Below are 15430 nucleotides of genomic sequence, written 5' to 3'. Positions count from 1 at the left end.
GGGAGCACCAAGGGCGCTGAATGCCCAGAAAGGGGGGCATTAAACGCCAATGAAAATTCAAAGAACTTTCCCCCCAGGCACTCTGACAACCCCTTTCCAGTCACTCTTGACATCCATCCTGTACTACCCAAGGCCCCAGAGTACAAGGCCAAATTATCATACCCTCAGAAACTTTAGAAAGCAGAAAAAGACAAGCAATTCTCCAAGTTTTTGGAAGTCTTTCGGAAGCTTGAGATCAACATCCCCTTTGCAGAGACCCTTGAACAAATGCCTCTGTATGCTAAGTTCATGAAGGAGATGTTGAGCAACAAGAGGAACTGGAAAGAAGTAGAGATAGAGGTACTTACTAAAAAATGCAGTGCAATCATCCAGAGGAATCCCCCTGAAAAACAGCAGGATCCCGGGAGCTTTGTGATTCCTTGTACCATTGGAAACACCCTTATTCGGAAGACCTTGTGTGATCTTGGAGCAAGCATCAACGTCATGCCACTATCATTGATGAAGAAGCTCCAAATTGATGAAGTAAAGCCTACCCGTATTTGTCTCCAACTTGCTAACCGTTCTATCAAGTTTTCCTTTGGAGTGTTGGAGGATCTACTTGTGAAAGTAGGGTCTTTTATCTTCCCTGCTGATTTTGTGATATTGGATATGGAAGAGGACAAGAATGCATCCATCATTCTTGGAAGACCCTTCTTAGCCATAGGAAGAGCCCTTATAGATGTTCATAAGTGTGAAGTAACTATGAGGGCCAATGAAGAGGAGATTGGGCTAAATGTTTTAGAGGCTTTGCAATATCCTGATGATTCTGAAGGATGCATGAGAATTGATATCATTGAACCTCTGGTTGAAGAATTGTTTGAAGCTGAAAGGCTTGAAGATGATCTCAACACTTCTCCTGAAGACACTCTGCTTGAAGTTGATGAGGCAGCACTGATGAGCGGATAATATATATGCTTTTTGGCATTATTTTTAGTATGTTTTTAGTATATTTTAGTTAGTTTTTATTATGTTTTTAAATAAAAATCACATATTTGGACTTTACTATGAGTTTGTGTGTTTTTCTGTGATTTCAGGTATTTTCTGGCTGAAATTGAGGGACCTGAGCAAAAATCTGATTCAGAGGCTGAAAAGGACTGCAGATGTTGTTGGATTCTGACCTCCCTGTACTCGAAGTCGATTTTCTAGAGCTACAGAAGCCCAATTGGTGCGATCTCAATTGCGTTGGAAAGTAGACATCCTGGGCTTTCCAGAAATATATAATAATCTATACTTTGCTCGAGATTTGATGGCCCAAACTGGCGTTCAAAGTCAGCATAGAAATTCTGGCGTCAAAATGCCAGAACTGGCAGAAAAGCTGGAGTTAAACGCCCAAACTGGCACAAAAGCTGGCGTTTAACTCCAATAAAAGTCTCTACATGTGAAAGCTTCAATGCTCAGCCCAAGCACACACCAAGTGGGCCCGGAAGAAGATTTCTGCATTAATTACTTATTTCTGTAAACCCTAGGCTACTAGTTCTCTATAAATAGGACCTTTTGCTATTGTATTTTCATCTTGGTTCTTCTGGTTCCCTCTCTGGGGCCGAAGCCAATGATCACCATTATCACTTTTGTATTTTCAATGGTGGATTTTCTACACACCATAGATTAAGGTGTGGAGCTCTGCTGTTCCTCATGAATTAATGCAAAGTACTATTGTTTTTCTATTCTATTCAAGCTTATTTTTATTCCAAGATATTCACTTGCAATTCAACCTGATGAATGTGATGATCCGTGACACTCATCATCATTCTCACCTATGAACGCGTGCCTGACAACCACCTTCGTTCTACCTTCGATTGAGTGGGTATCTCTTAGCCTCCTGGTTCATGATGCATGGTTGCCTCGCCTGACAATCGAGCCTTCCATTCCATGAAATCAGAGTCTTTGTGGTATAGGCGAGAATTAATTGGTAGCATTCTTGAGATCTGGAAAGTCTAAACCTTGTCTGTGGTATTCTGAGTAGAATCTGGGACGGGATGACTGTGACTAGCTTCAAACTCGCGAGTGTTGGGCGTAGTGACAGACGCAAAAGGATCAATGGATCCTATTCCAACATGATCGAGAACCAACAGCTGATTAGCCGTGCGGTGACAGCGCATTTGGAACATTTTCACTGAGAAGACGGGAAGTAGCCATTGACAACGGTGATGCCCAACATAAAGCCTACCATGGAAAGGAGTATGAATGATTGGAAGAAGGCAATAGGAAAGCAGAGGTTCAGAAGGAACAAAGCATCTTCATACGCTTATATGAAATTCTCACCAATGAATTACATAAGTATCTCTATCTTTATTTTATGTTTTATTCATCTTTTAATTATCAATTCTCCATAACCATTTGAATCTACCTGACTGAGATTTACAAGATGACCATAGCTTGCTTCAAGCCGACAGTCTCCGTGGGATCGACCCTTACTCACGTAAGGTTTATTACTTGGATGACCCAGTGCACTTGCTGGTTAGTTGTGCGGAGTTGTGACAAAGAGTTGAGATTACAATTGTGCATACCAAGCTGTTGGCACCATTGATGATCACAATTTTGTGTACCAAATTTTTGGCGCCGTTGTCGGGGATTGTTCGAGTCTGAACAACTGACGGTTCATCTTGTTGCTTAAATTAGGCAATTTTATTTTATGTTTATGCTTTTTACTTTTTATTTTTTTCAAAAATACAAAAAAAAATATTTCTATTTTGTTCTTTAGAACTTTTAAGAATGAATTTTAGAGTTTCATGATTATTTGTTGAAGTCTGGCTGGCTGAGAAGCCATGTCTAATCTTTTGGACCGAGGTTTCAACTTATCATCACAAGGGCTTGTTGATTTCTGTCAAACTTGCTGTTGAACGTAATGATTTGCTAAAGCTTGGCTGGCCATTGGCCATGTCTAGTGTTTTGGACCGAAGCTTTCACTGAAAGCTTGGCTGGCTAGTAAGCCATGTCTAATTCCTGGACCGGAGTTTTAGACTAACATTGCATGATTCCTGGAATTCTCATTAAGAATTTTGAAGTCCTTTTTCTCTTTTTCCATATAATTTTCGAAAAATCACAAAAAAATTTATAAAATCATAAAACCAAAAATATTTTGTGTTTCTTGTTTGAGTCAAGTGTCAATTTTTAAGTTTGGTGTCAATTGCATGTCTTTATTCCTCTTGCATTTTTGAATATATGCATTATGTTCTTCATTGATCTTCAAGTTGTTCTTGATGATTTCAGTGCTCTGATCTTTAATTTCTCTTATTTTATGTCTTTTGTTGTTTCTTACATACATTTTCAATTTGTTATAGTCCTTAGTACACAAACTTATAAGTTTGGTGTCTTGCATGCATTGTTTATTTGATCTTAGTTGCATTTTTTATTGTTTCTCATCATTAAAAATTCAAAAAATTTTAAAATTGTGTCTTTTCAAGTCAATAACACAAAGAATTGAAGATTCAGAACATTCAGCAGAGGAATTACACAGAAAATGCTGGGCGTTCAAAACGCCCAGTGAAGAAGGAAAACTGGCGTTTAAACGCCAGCCAGGGTACCTGGATGGGCGTTAAACGCCCAAAAAGGTAGCATTTTGGGCGTTAAATGCCAGAATGGATGCCATTCTGGGCGTTTAACGCCAGGAGGACACTAGAGGGAAGATTTTGTTTTTAATTCAAATCTTTTTCAAATATTCATAATTTTTCAAAATGAATTTTTTTTCAAATCATATCTTTTCAATCATATCTTTTCAAAATCAATTTCTTTTCAATTTTTTTATTTATTACTATTTTCGAAAATCCTTGCCACAATTAGTGATTTAATTCAAAATTTTCAAGTTGTTACTTGCCTATTAAGAAAGGATCAAAAGTTTTAATTCTAGAATCATATCTTTTAATTTCTTTTTCGTCAAGTAATCAACTTTAATTTTAAAAACTTTCTTCTTTTTAATTTGATTCTCAATCATATCTTCTCAATCATATCTTTTCAATCACATCTTTTTCAAAATTAATTTTCAATCATATCTTTTTGATTTCTAATTTCAAAATCTTTTACAAAAATCACTTAATTTCTTTCCCAATCTTAGTTTTCGAAAATCATTTACCAAATTTTCAAAATTTCACTTAATTATTTCAAAATCTTTTTACTTTATTTTTGAAAATTCCTCCCCTCTCCTCACATCCTTCTATTTATGGACTAACACTCCTCCTCAATGTACAATTCGAACTATATCCCTCTTGATAAGTTCGAATTCTTTCTTCTCTACTTTATCCTTCTATTCTTCTTTACCTCTGACACCTCAAGGAATCTCTATACTGTGACATAGAGGATTCCATATTTTCTTCTCCTCTCTTTTCATATGAGCAGGAGCAAGGACAAAGGCATTCTTGTTGAAGCTGATCCTGAATCTGAAAGGACCTTGAAGAGAAAGCTAAGAGAAGCTAAAGTACAACTCTCTGAAGAGGACCAAACAAAACTTTTCAAACAAGAAGAAGCCATGGCAGCCGAAAACAACAACAATGCTAACAATGCAAGGAGGGTGCTTGGTGACTTTACTGCACCTACTCCCGACTTCTATGGGAGAAGCATCTCAATCCCTGCCATTGGAGCAAACAAATTTGAGCTTAAGCCTCAATTAGTTTCTCTAATGCAACAGAATTGCAAGTTTCATGGACTTCCATTAGAAGATCCTCATCAGTTCTTAGCTGAGTTCTTGCAAATCTGTGACACTGTCAAGACCAATGGGGTTGATCTCGAGGTCTACACGCTTATGCTTTTTCCCTTTGCTGTAAGAGACAGAGCTAGAACATGGTTGGATTCACAACCTAAAGAAAGCCTGAACTCTTGGGAAAAGCTAGTCAATGCCTTCTTGGCAAAATTCTTTCCACCTCAAAAATTGAGCAAGCTTAGAGTGGAAGTCCAAACCTTCAGACAGAAGGAAGGTGAATCCCTCTATGAAGCCTGGGAAAGATACAAGCAATTGATCAGAAGGTGTCCTTCTGACATGCTTTCAGAATGGAGCATCATAGGTATTTTCTATGATGGTCTATCTGAACTGTCCAAGATGTCATTGGACAGCTCTGCTGGAGGATCTCTTCATCTGAAGAAGATGCCTGCAGAAGCTTAGGAACTCATTGAAATGGTTGCAAATAACCAATTCATGTACACCTCTGAAAGGAATCCTGTGAATAATGGGACAAGTCAGAAGAAAGGAGTTCTTGAGATTGATACTCTGAATGCCGTATTGGCTCAGAACAAAATATTGACTCAGTAAGTCAATATGATTTCTCAGAGTCTGTCTGGAATGCAAACAGCAACAGGCAGTACCAAAGAAGCTTCATCTAAAGAAGAAGCTTATGATCCTGAGAACCTAGCAATGGAAGAGGTGAATTACATGGGAGAATCCTATGGAAACACCTATAATCCTTCATGGAGAAATCATCTAAACCTCTCATGGAAGAATCCACAGAGGCCTCAACAAGGCTTCAACAACAATGATGGTGGAAGAAATAGGTTTAGCAATGGCAAACTTTTTCCATCATCTTCTCAGCAACGAACAAAGAATTCTAAGCAGAACCACTCTGAATTAGCAACTGTAGTCTCTGATTTAATTAAAACCACTCAAAGTTTCATGACTGAAACAAAGTCCTCTATTAGAAATTTGGAGGCACAAGTAGGTCAGCTGAGTAAGAAAGTTACTGAACTCCCTCCTAGTACTCTCCCAAGCAATACAGAAGAGAATCCAAAAGGAAAGTACAAGGCCATCAACCTAACCCACACGGCCGAACCTGGAGAGGAGGAAGAGGCAATGATCTCCACTGAGAAGACCTCAATGGACGTCCACTAGCCTCCAAGGAGTTCCCTAATGAGGAACCATGGGAATCTGAGGCTCACACTAAGATCATAGAGATTCCATTGAATTTACTTTTGTCATTCATGAGCTCTGATGAGTATTCTTCCTCTGAAGAGGATGAAGATGTTACTGAAGAACAAGTTGCTAAGTACCTTGGAGCAATCATGAAGCTAAATGCCAAGCTATTTGGTAATGAGACTTGGGAGGATGAACCCCCCTTGCTCACCAAAGAATTGGATGACTTGACTAAGCAAAAATTACCTCTGAAGAGACAAGATCCTGGAAAGTTCTCAATACCTTGTACCATAGGCATCATGACCTTTGAGAAGGCTCTGTATGACCTAGGGTCAAGCATAAACCTCATGCCTCTCTCTATAATAGAGAAGGTAGGAATCCTTGAGGTACAAGCTGCAAGAATCTCACTAGAGATGGCAGACAATTCAAGAAAACAGGCTTATGGACTTGTAGAAGATGTCTTGGTAAAGGTTGAAGGCCAATACATCCCTGCTAATTTCATAATCCTAGACACTGGGAAGTGTATGGATGAATCTATCATCCTTGGCAGACCCTTCCTAGCCACAGCAAAAGCTGTGATTGATGTTGACAGAGGAGAACTGGTTCTTCAAGTGAATGAGGACTCCCTTGTGTTTAAAGCTCAAGGATCTCCCTCTGTAACCATGGAGAGGAAGCATGAAAAGCTTCTCTCACTGCAGAGTCAACCAAAGCCCCCACAGTCAAACTCTAAGTTTAGTGTTGGGATGCCACAACCAAACTCTAAGTTTGGTGTTGAACCCCCACATTCAAACTCTAAGTTTGGTGTTGGGAGGTTCCAACAATGCTCTGAACATCTGTGAGGCTCCATGAGAGCCCACTGTCAAGCTATTAACATTAAAGAAGCGCTTGATGGGAGGCAACCCAATTTTACTTATCTATGTTAAATTTCTATTTTCCATTGTTATTTCATGTTTTCTATAGGTTGACGATCATGTGAAGTCACAAAAATAATTGAAAAAGCAAAAAACAAACTGAAAAACAGAATGAAAAATAGCACACCCTGGAGGAGAAGCCTACTGGCGTTTAAACGCCAGTAAGGGCAGCAGAATAGGCGTTAAACGCCCAGTCTGGCACCATTCTGGGCGTTTAACGCCAGAAATGGGCACCAGATTGGCGTTTAACGCCAGAAAAGGGCAAGAAGCTAGCGTTTAACGCCAGAAAAGGGTAAGAAGCTGGCGTTAAACGCCGAAAATGGGCAGCAACCTGGCGTTTAACGCCAGGATTGGCAGCAGAGGGCGTTTTGCACGCCTAATTGGTGCAGGGATGAGAAATCCTTGACACCTCAGGATCTGTGGACCCCACAGGATCCCCACCAACCTTAACTCGCTCTCTCTCTTCTTCACCAATCAACTCAATACCTCTTCCCAAAAAGCCCTCACATATCAAATCCTACCCTCTTCTCCATAAACTCTTCACCAATCCACATCCATCCATCATAAACCCCACCTACCTCACCATTCAAATTCAAACCACTTTCCCTCCCAAACCCACCCATACATGGCCGAACCTTACCCTCTCCCCACTCCTATATAAACCCATCTTCACCCCTTCATTTTCACACATCTTAAACATTACTTCTCCCCCTTGGCCGAAACACTAACCCCCATCCATCTCCTCTATTTCTTTTTCCTCTACTCTCTTCATTCTTCTTTTGCTCGAGGACGAGCAAACCTTCTAAGTTCGGTGTGGTAAAAGCGTTGCTTTTTGTTTTTCCATAACCATTTATGGCACCAAAGGCCGGAGAAACCTCTAGAAAGAGGAAAGGGAAGGCAAAAGCTTCCACCTCCGAGTCATGGGAGATGGAGAGATTCATCTCAAGGGTGCATCAAGACCACTTCTATGAAGTTATGGCCAAGAAGAAAGTGATCCCCGAGGTCCCTTTCAAGCTCAAAAAGAGTGAATATCCGGAGATCCGACATGAGATTCGAAGAAGAGGTTAGGAAGTTCTCACCAACCCCATTCAACAAGTCAGAATCTTAATGGTTCAAGAGTTCTATGCCAATGCATGGATCACCAAGAACCATGATCAAAGTGTGAACCCAGACCCAAAGAATTGGCTTACAATGGTTCGGGGGAAATACTTAGATTTCAGTCCGGAAAATGTAAGGTTGGTATTCAACTTGCCAATGATGCAAGGAGATGCACACCCCTACACTAGAAGGGTCAACTTTGATCAAAGGTTGGACCAAGTCCTCATAGACATTTGTGAAGAGGGAGCTCAATGGAAGAGAGATTCAAGAGGGAAGCCGGTTCAACTAAGAAGGCATGACCTCAAGCCCGTGGCTAGGGGATGGTTGGAGTTCATCCAACGCTCAATCATTCCCACTAGCAACCGGTCTGAAGTTACTATAGACCAGGCTATCATGATCCATAGCATCATGATTGGAGAGGAAGTAGAAGTTCATGAGGTTATATCCCTAGAACTATACAAGGTGGCGGACAAGTTCTCTACTTTGTCAAGGTTAGCCTTCCCTCATCTCATTTGTCACCTTTGCAATTCAGTTGGAATTGACATAGAGGAAGATATCCTCATTGATGAGGACAAGCCCATCACTAAGAAAAGGATGGAGCAAACAAGAGATCCCACTCATGGACAAGAGCATGAGGAAATTCCTCATCATGAAATTCCTAAGATGCCTCGAGGGATGCATTTTCCTCCACAAAACTATTGGGAGCAAATTAACACCTCCCTAGGAGAATTAAGTTCCAATATGGGACAACTAAGGGTGGAGCACCAAGAGCATTCCATCCTCCTTCATGAAGTTAGAGAAGATCAAAGAGTCATGAGAGAGGAGCAACAAAGGCAAGGAAGAGACATTGAGGAGCTCAAGCACTCTATAAGATCTTCAAGAGGAAGAACTAGCCGCCATCACTAAGGTGGACCTGTTCTTTAATCTCCTTGTTCTTTATTTTCTGTTTTTCGAATTTTTATGCTTTATGTTATCTATGTTTGTGTCTTTATTACATGATCATTAGTGTCTAAGTGTCTATGCCTTAAAGCTATGAATATGAATCCATCACCTTTCTTAAATGAAAAATGTTTTTAATTGCAAAAAGAAAAAGAAGTACATGAATTTTGAATTTTAAAACAGATTAATTATTTTGATGTGGTGGCAATACTTTTTATTTTTCTGAATGAATGCTTGAACAGTGCATATTTTTTTGAATTTGTTGTTTATGAATGTTAAAATTGTTGGCTCTTGAAAGAATAATGAAAAAGGAGAAATGTTATTGATAATATGAAAAATCATAAAAATGATTCTTGAAGTAAGAAAAAGCAGTGAAAAGCTTGCGAAAAAAAAAAGAAAAAAAAGAGAGAAGAAAAGCAAGCAGAAAAAGCCAATAGCCATTTAAACCAAAAGGCAAGGGTGAAATAAAAAGGATCCAAGGCTTTGAGCATTAGTGGATAGGAGGGCCCACAGGAATAAAATCCTGGCCTAAGCGGCTAAACCAAGCTGTCCCTAACCATGTGCTTGTGGCGTGAAGGTGTCAAGTGAAAACTTGAGACTGAGCGGTTAAAGTCGTGGTCCAAAGCAAAAAGAGTGTGCTTAAGAGCTCTAGACACCTCTAATTGGGGACTCTAGCAAAGCTGAGTCATAATCTGAAAAGGTTCACCTAGTTATGTGTCTGTGGCATTTATGTATCCGGTGGTAATACTGGAAAACAAAGTGCTTAGGGTCACGGCCAAGACTCATAAAGTAGCTGTGTTCAAGAATCAACATACTGAACTAGGAGAATCAATAACACTATCTGAATTCTAAGTTCCTATAGATGCCAATCATTCTGAACTTCAAAAGATAAAGTGAGATGCCAAAACTGTTCAGAAGCAAAAAGCTAATAGCCCCGCTCATCTAATTAAGACTGATCTTCATAGATGTTTTTGGAATTCATTGTATATTCTATTCTTTTTATCCTATTTGATTTTCAGTTGCTTGGGGACAAGCAACAATTTAAGTTTGGTGTTGTGATGAGCGGATAATTTATACGCTTTTTGGCATTGTTTTTAGTATATTTTTAGTATATTTTAGTTAGTTTTTATTAGTTTTTAAATAAAAATCACATTTCTGGAATTTACTATGAGTTTGTGTGTTTTTCTGTGATTTTAGGTATTTTCTGGCTGAAATTGAGGGACCTGAGCAAAAATCTGATTCAGAGGCTGAAAAGGACTGCAGATGCTGTTGGATTCTGACCTCCCTACACTCGAAGTGGATTTTATGGAGCTACAAAAGCCCAATTGGTGCACTCTCAATTGCGTTGGAAAGTAGACATCCTGGGCTTTCTATCAATATATAATAGTCTATACTTTGCTCGAGATTTTATGGCCTAAACTGGCGTTCAAAGTCAGCATAGAAATTCTGGCGTCAAAACGCCAGAACTGGCAGAAAAGCTGGAATTAAACGCCCAAACTGGCACAAAAGCTGGCGTTTAACTCCAAGAAAAGTCTCTACATGTGAAAGCTTCAATGCTCAGCCCAAGCACACACCAAGTGGGCCCGGAAGAAGATTTCTGCATTAATTACTTATTTCTGTAAACCCTAGGCTACTAGTTCTCTATAAATAGGACCTTTTGCTATTGTATTTTCATCTTGGTTCTTCTGGTTCCCTCTCTGGGGCCGAAGCCAATGATCATCATTATCACTTTTGTATTTTCAACGGTGGAGTTTCTACACACTATAGATTAAGGTGTGGAGCTCTGCTGTTCCTCATGAATTAATGCAAAGTACTATTGTTTTTCTATTCAATTCAAGCTTATTCTTATTCCAAGATATTCACTTGCAATTCAACCTGATGAATGTGATGATCCGTGACACTCATCATCATTCTCACCTATGAATGCGTGCCTGACAACCACCTCCGTTCTACCTTCGATTGAGTGTTTATCTCTTAGCCTCCTGGTTCATGATGCATGGTTGCCTCGCTTGACAACCGAGCCTTCCATTCCATGAAATCAGAGTCTTCGTGGTATAGGCGAGAATCAATTGGCAGCATTCTTGAGATCCGGAAAGTCTAAACCTTGTCTGTGGTATTCTGAGTAGGATCTGGGAAGGGATGACTGTGACGAGCTTCAAACTCGCGAGTGTTGGGTGTAGTGACAGACGCAAAAGGATCAATGGATCCTATTCCAACATGATTGAGAACCAACAACTGATTAGCCGTGCGGTGACAGCGCATTTGGAACATTTTCACTGAGAGGACGGGAAGTAGCCATTGACAACGGTTGTGTCCAACATAAAGCTTGCCATGGAAAGGAGTATGAATGATTGGAAGAAGGCAATAGGAAAGCAGAGGTTCATAAGGAACAAAGCATTTTCATACGCTTATCTGAAATTCTCACCAATGAATTACATAAGTATCTCTATCTTTATTTTATGTTTTATTCATCTTTTAATTATCAATTCTCCATAACCATTTGAATCTACCTGACTGAAATTTACAAGATGACCATAGCTTGCTTCAAGCCGACAGTCTCTGTGGGATCGACCCTTACTCACGTAAGGTTTATTACTTGGATGACCCAGTGCACTTGCTGGTTAGTTGTGCGGAGTTGTGACAAAGAGTTGAGATTACAATTGTGCGTACCAAGCTGTTGGCACCATTGATGATCACAATTTCGTGCACCAAGCACCTTAGAGAGAGACGCTTTGCATGCCTAGCACTGAGGAAGGACCTCCTAAGCTCGAGTTAAAGATATTGTCTCCATCCTTGAAGTATGCATTCTGATGCGTGAGCATCATATACCCTTTTTCTAGTTATTTTTATATTGTTTTTAGTTAGATTGTATTTACTTTTACTTTATTTTAGTGCAAAAAATCACCTTTGGATGCTACTTTAAGTTTTTCTTGTGTTTTTATGGTTTTAGGTGAAATCCGGAGTAGTTTAAAAAAGCCTGGAGAAAGAAAGGAAAGTGCTGGCAGCTCCCCCTGGGCGCTGAATGCCTACATGGCGTTCAATGCCAGCAGGGGGCATAAAGTTAGAGGTGCGCTTCCCTCTCTAGCATTCAATGCCCAATCCTGACGCTGAACGCCAGCTTGCAATCTATTTCGAACACTATTGGGCCTCCAAGTGGATTTAGGCACTTATTAATTTTATCTTATTTTATCTTTGTAATCTTTATTTTAAAATAATATCTTTTAGGCTAGCATTTATTATTAGGTTAGTATTTAAAGGAGAAGATCAGTTAGGTTTAGGATCATCTTCCTTCCGTAACTTTTCATAACCTTGTTTTCTTTGTAAGTCATGAGCAACTAAACCTCCTAGTTAAGGTTAGGAGCTCTGTTTATTTCTATGATTAGAACTATTATTCTTCTATTTTAATTAATGTTTGATTCAATTCTAAGGTGTTATTTTCGTTCTTAATCTTATGAATTTGGGTGGAACGAGAGTATTACCCTTATTCTACATGAGCTCTTGTGTTCTCGGGAGAGTTATCTCGCTTGGGGTACAACTTGAAAATACTCCTCCTAAACTGTGAATTACCTGGACTAATTGGGATATGTGACATAAAATCCTGTTAGCTTTGGATAATTGAGGTTTTTATGGCGCTAAACTAGTTTTAAGAACTTCACCCTCTGATCTGAATTGAATGACCACGAGAGTGGCTTTTGATGAGGATTAGAGGAGATTAAATCATTAAGATATTAGGGTTTAATCACTTATGGTTTGCCATAGAATGAATCACTCATTGTTAAAATAGTTGGTAAGACGTTTTAATCCAGAAAAATAAACATCTCCGAGACCTTAACTGTTTTCTCATCATTGAATTACACCAAACCTGTTTATTTGCTTTGTTTACTTGCCTTTCACTACTTATGCATTTTACACCAACAACCACCTTTTACTGTTTGCCTGACTAAGTCCAACAGGATAACTATTGCATACTCAGTCTGACAATCCTCGTGCGATCGACCCTCACTCACTTGAAGTATTACTTGGATGACCCGGTGCACTTGCCGGTTAAGTTGTGCGAGTTCTAATTTCGCGCACCAAGTTTTTGGCGCTGTTGCTGGGAATTGTTCGTGATTGACAACTACCAGTTGTCTTGTTACTTAGATTAGGTATTTTTTTTACTAGTTTTTATTTAATTATTTTTCTTTTTAATTTTCGGTTCCTATTTTGTTTATTTTCCTTAATTTTTGATTGCTATGTTATTTATCTTTCCCTTTATTTTCGAATTTTGTTCTAATTATTTTATTTCATTTAATTTCTAATTCTAAGTTTGGTGTCCTTTAGTATTTCCTTTTTCTTTTTGAATTTCAAAAATTTTAAATCCTTTTATTTTAATTTTCGAAAATTTTTTAGGTTAGATTTTGCATTCTTATTTTTGAATTTTCCTTTTTGTTAATTACTTTATCTTATTTTATTTTTTAGGATACCTCACTGGGAGATCTCTATACTTAGACATAGAGACTCCCACTTTTTCTTTGTTTCTTGTTGTTTATGAGCAAGAACAGGGATAAGGAACCCCTTCATGATTTTGATCCTGAACCTGAGAGGACCTTAAGGTGGAGTTTGCAACAAATTAAAGTTTACAAAGCCAGAGAGAATCTCATGAAAATTTTTTAAAAGGAAGCTAAAGAGACCACTATGGCAGCTAATCCGAACGCTGAAGAACACGGAAGGAAGGTGCTTGGCTCATACACTGCACCCACTGCCGACTTCTATAGGTGATAAACCCCGATTTTGTGGTTTATCTTGTGCTTAATTTGGGGGATTTTATCACCTTTTCCCACATTTATTCAATGAAATAGCATGGTTTTGCAATTCTCCCTTGATTTGTGCTTAAATGTGAAAACATGCTTTTTAGGCCCTTAAATTGGTGATTTTAACTCACCTTAATTCTATTTGATGCCTTGATGTGTTTGTTGAGTGATTTCAGGTTCATAAGGCAAGTATCGAATGGAAGAAGTAAGGAGAAAAGTATGTAAAGCGGGAGAACACATGAAGAAATGAAGGAACCGGAAAGTTGTCAAGCCCGACCTCTTCGCACTCAATCGACCATAACTGGAGCTACAGAGGTCCAAATGAGGCGGTTCTAGTTGCATTGGAAAGCTAACATCCGGGGCTTCAAAATGATATAAAATTTGCCATATGTTGCTTCACTTTAAGGGACGCGCACGCGCCATGTACGCGTGCGCACCGATGCTGCTCGTGGCCCACTAAAGTGAAATCGCCCGCAGCGATTTCTGAAGCACTTTGGGCCCAGCCCAACTCATTTCTGATGCTATTTCATGCAGAATTCAAGCTTGGGCAAGGGGGGAGCAATTGTTTGGTAGCTTAGCATCATTTAGTTTAGTTTCTAGAGAGAGAAGCTCCCTCTTCTCTCTAGAATTAGGGTTCTTAGGATATTTTCATCTTAGATCTAGGTTTAATTCATGCTTTTATTTAATCTTCCTTTGCAATACTTCTTCTTCTACTCTTCCTCTTTCTTGTTTTGCATTCAGTTCATGTAATTCTCTACTTTTATGTTGATGCATTTTTGTTCTTCTATTTTCAATTCAATGCAATTTATGATTCATGTTCCTTTATTGTTGATTTGATTTTGTTGTTGTTTAATTCCTTGCAATTGAGTAGTGTAGATTTACATTCCTTGCAATTTACTATGTTTTCCTTTTATGCCTTCCAAGTGTTTGATAAAATGCTTGGATGGATTTTAGTGTAGATTTTAGTGTTCTTGGCTTTGGTAAAGTAATTAGTGACGCTTGAGTTATCTAATTCTTGTGTTGATTGATAATTAGAAGTTGCTAATTGATTTGGATACCACTAAAGCTAGTCTTTCTCCTTGGGAGTTGGCTAGGACTTGTGGAATCAAATTAATTCATCCACTTGAATTTCCTCCATGGTTAGAGGTTAACTAAGTGGTAGCAATGGATAATTGTGGTCACAATTGAGGAGGATAACTAGGATAGGACTTCTAATTCTCATTCCTTCTCAAGAGCTTTCTAGTTATTATTTTAATTTCATTGCCATTTACCTTTCATGTCTAATATCTCAAAAACCCCAAAACATAACTTCATAGCTAATAATCAGTCACTTCATTGCAATTTCTCGTGAGACAACCCGGAGTCCAAATACTCCGGTTAATTCTTATTTGGGATTTGTACATGTGACAACCTAAATTTTTGTATGTGAGGACTCTTTGTTGGTCTAGAACTATACTTGCAACGAGAATTAAATTGAGAAATTCTATATCAACAAGAGTAGTCAACACATCAAAATGGCGCCGTTGCCGGGGAATCACAATGGTGTTATGTTATTGGTTATTGTATATATGTGAATATTGTGAATAGCTTGATTTTTTGGATTGCTTGTTAGTTTTTGCTAGTTTTAGGATTTTGTTTCATTATTTCTTGTTAGCTTTTGTTTCTTATTTTCACTTTTCACCATGAATTCTCACTTTGGCTATGAGTGTGGTTACAACTATGTTGTAGAAAATGGAAACTTCAATGAAGATGTGCATCAAGGATGGGATAACCAAAGGTGGGAGGAGCCATATGAATATGATCAATCCTCTTGGTAACAA

The 15430-nt window shown here is 38.7% G+C and overlaps 1 protein-coding gene and 1 non-coding gene across 2 annotated transcripts; one reads left to right on the top strand and one right to left on the bottom strand.

Annotated features, from left to right (window-relative positions):
• The first annotated feature begins 267 nt into the window (after positions 1-267).
• Positions 268-945, top strand: LOC107636784 (uncharacterized). Its single transcript, XM_016340272.1, has one exon. The coding sequence runs from the start codon at positions 268-270 to the stop codon at positions 943-945; it is 678 nt and encodes a 225-aa protein (XP_016195758.1).
• A 3961-nt stretch (positions 946-4906) lies between these two features.
• On the bottom strand, positions 4907-5014 carry LOC148568857 (small nucleolar RNA R71). Its single transcript, XR_015882396.1, has one exon. It is a non-coding gene; the product is annotated as a small nucleolar RNA R71 (small nucleolar RNA).
• Positions 5015-15430: the final 10416 nt, after the last annotated feature.

This window comes from Arachis ipaensis, chromosome B4, assembly GCF_059453495.1.
Source record: "Arachis ipaensis isolate K30076 ecotype BB chromosome B4, ASM5945349v1, whole genome shotgun sequence".
Classification (NCBI taxonomy): domain Eukaryota; kingdom Viridiplantae; phylum Streptophyta; class Magnoliopsida; order Fabales; family Fabaceae; genus Arachis; species Arachis ipaensis.
This window is presented reverse-complemented; position numbering and strand designations above follow the sequence as displayed.

Bases quoted from the DNA above. Each gene is read 5' to 3' on its own strand.
- LOC107636784 (XM_016340272.1), top strand. From the start codon at position 268: ATGCCTCTGTATGCTAAGTTCATGAAGGAGATGTTGAGCAACAAGAGG.